Consider the following 3,067-nt stretch of genomic DNA (forward strand, 5'->3'; position numbering starts at 1 on the left):
TGTAAAGATTTTAGTTTCGGAAGCTCATTGGTTTTGGTGTATTTAAAACTTGAACTCTTGGGCTTTTTTGATGTCATAGATGAAAAGTTTGTATTCTTCGAACACGTGATTAAATTCTGAAAGTAATGGTCCGTTTAGTCTGTTATTAATCACGTTAGCAATTGTTTGGTAGACCTCAATTCGTTCGTCGAGGTTTTTGCCGAAATCAGTGAGAAATCTGTTGTGGTCGTCGTAGTATTCTTCAACTGAAGTGCGGAAATTGTGAATTTTATCAGCAGCAGCAATCATAATGGCTTCTACTGGTCCATTTTTGAGTTGTTTAGCGTAGCTTTTTTTGCGCTCTGCCCAAGAGATTTTTGTACCCTCAACCTCCTTCTTTTCTGTTAAGGCGTCTACAATAGTCGCCACGGTACCGCCGAAATCTTCAGTGAGTTCAGCGAGCGTGTAGTCAGTGTCTTCGAGTGTGTCGTGGAGCAAGGCGGCAATAATAACGTCTTCGTCTTGAGTGTAGGCAGTAAGTGAGAATGCTACCGAGTAGAGATGGGTGACATACGGATATGGCATCGAGCCTTTACGAGTCTGATCGTGATGCAATACTGCAGCAGCCCTAATTGCTTGCTCGATACGAAAGGAGTACATAGTAGTTATGTTATAGCCAACTAGATTTTTTCTGTTGCGGATCTCTGTTGTCATTTGCAGCTGACCTTTCTCGCTCGCGCTCCAATTCTCTTTGGCGATTTTCAATTTCGCGCGTGATGCTTGGCAGTCGTTCACTGGCAGATTTGTATTTACGTTCGTAATTCTGGATATCTGAGCCGTACTCCCTTCGGACTGCTTCTATTTTAGCATCCATTGCCTTTTGGAGACGTGTGATTTCGTCTCTGGAACGAGTTTGGGTTTTAATCAAGTCATCTAACTCTCGCTGTAAACTCTGTAACCTGGTATCACTAGACATAATTAATGTTGAAAATTATAACCTTCGCTTTGTAATATAGCACGCTTTTTAGCCTCACCACCACGATTGTAACCACCAAGTCCTCCGTCGCTGCGGATTACTCGGTGGCATGGAATAGTCAGGTCATAGTTCTTGGCCATGAGGTTCGCTACTGCCCGGGCTGCTTTAGCATTTCCAGCCTTTTCAGCTACCTGTTTGTACGTCATAACCGATCCTTTTGGGATTGCCTTAACTACGGCGTGCACATTATTTGTAAAAGTTAGATTAGACACTACATTAGTATAATTCAAGACCTAAATAATCACCATCAAGTAGGAGGTCCTGCCTCCTGCATGGAAATACAGATTGTTTGCATTGTCATAAAAAAACAAAAAAGTAGGAGGTCCTGCCTCCTACTTTTTTAACAACTAGACTATTTTGTTTTCTTGAGATGAATCGATTGTAGTTTTTGACCACAGGCAGCTCGGTACGGACAGTATTCGCATTTAGGTCCAGACTCAGGATATTCATCGCTTAAAAGGCAGGATTTGATGTTTTGGAGGGTGTTTGGTAGCCAGGTATTATCGCCAGTGCACGGAATAACTGTTGTTTCAAATGTCAGCGTATCGTTAAAGCCCTCGGCAGTTTTTAAAGCATTCGCGTAGACAAAGTACCCGGTCTTATTTACCGCAAAACCCATTTTTTCTAGGAGCCACTGATAGATACCGATTTGCCGTTCGTATTGCTCTTCCCAAGCTGAATCAGCGAGACTGGTGATACTTCCGTCCTTACTAGTGGCTTTGTAGTCAACGACAATGAGCGACCCGTCGCTGTGTTGCCAGACATCGTCAATACCGCCAGAAACTACCAATCCAGTGGAGGGATCGGTGTACATAAGACCAACAAACGGATCGCGCCAGGTATCGAGGTCTTTGTGCTTAAAAGGAACAGCGTCAATCTGGTATTTTTCCATCAGTGGATGTTTGGTGCCAGCGGCACGATGCATATCAAATTCTTTTTTAAACAGCTCATCAACTGCGATATTTAAATTGAAGCTTGGCATGCCGGGACGTTTGGTACCGAGTTTGTTATCGATGTAGAAACATCGGGGACATTCAATAAAAAAATCTATTTTTGATCGTGAGAGTTTCCATTTATCGCCACCAAAGTTCCATTCAGCAGAGCGGTTCGGGTTATATTTTTTCGTGTATTCAGCCATATTGAGATTAGTATATCACGAGCGTATTTGTTCAGATAAACAAAAAATCCCGTGAGGGATTTTTTGCTTTAACCTTAGGTTTAAGAATTTATTTTATAAACGTGCGTAGATGCAAGGCGTCTAGTCTTAGGAAGTGCGAGGCGTACTTTCGTACGATGAGTACTTCCTGAGACGTAGCAACGCAGCAGATGCGTACGTTTTGGAATAAATCTCTATTTTGCGGTGAAAGTGGCAAATTCACCTTCGAGCTGTACATCCTCTGCTAGATTGAACTTTCGATCTCCACTCTCTGAGTAAAACACAATAGCGTATTCCCGTCCTGCTACTGTAGGTGTTAGTAGAGAGATTTCTTTTGGATTAAGCCCCTGTTCAGCACTAAAGCGAGCAACGCCAAGAATCATTCCTAATTTTCCATCATTTAGGTTACGTACTCCTACCCAACCTTCTTTGGCTGGGAATGTTACATCTGCGAGTGAGACAGACATACCGGCAGCATCTCCGTCAACACTAACTGAACCTTCTCCTACGGGTACTGAAGTTGTACCTTCTTCATCGTCATTGCCAACTTCTTCTTTAGTAGCTACATCTTCTGTCATTTCTTTTTTATCATCATAGGTCTTTGCTTCCTTGTGGTCATCAGGACCTGTTCCAGTAAAGGCCCATACGAGGAGACCACCTACCAAGAGTCCAACGACAAATGATACTACGGTCTTTTGAGATTCTTCTTTGAGTTGTTCTGACATATAACTTGTTATGAATTGCTGAAATAAGGATAATATGGAAATTATATCACCCTAGAGATGGCTCACAAGTATTGACACGAGCAGTTTTTAGCGGTTTATCCAGCACTAAGCATTAGTGCTGGATTTATCACCTCACTTATACTGAGTGCTGGATTTACCACATCTTAGCGA

General features: G+C 42.5%; 1 protein-coding gene across 1 annotated transcript; it reads right to left on the reverse strand.

Moving 5' to 3' along the window:
* Window positions 1–42: 42 nt before the first annotated feature.
* On the reverse strand, window positions 43–639 carry Mesh1 (Metazoan SpoT homolog-1). Its single transcript, XM_089650636.1, has one exon. The coding sequence runs from the start codon at window positions 637–639 to the stop codon at window positions 43–45; it is 597 nt and encodes a 198-aa protein (XP_089506762.1).
* Between the last annotated feature and the right edge of the window lie 2,428 nt (window positions 640–3,067).

This window comes from Hesperophylax consimilis, unplaced genomic scaffold, assembly GCF_061612785.1.
Source record: "Hesperophylax consimilis isolate HC1 unplaced genomic scaffold, BYU_Hcon_1.0 scaffold_377, whole genome shotgun sequence".
NCBI lineage: Eukaryota > Metazoa > Arthropoda > Insecta > Trichoptera > Limnephilidae > Hesperophylax > Hesperophylax consimilis.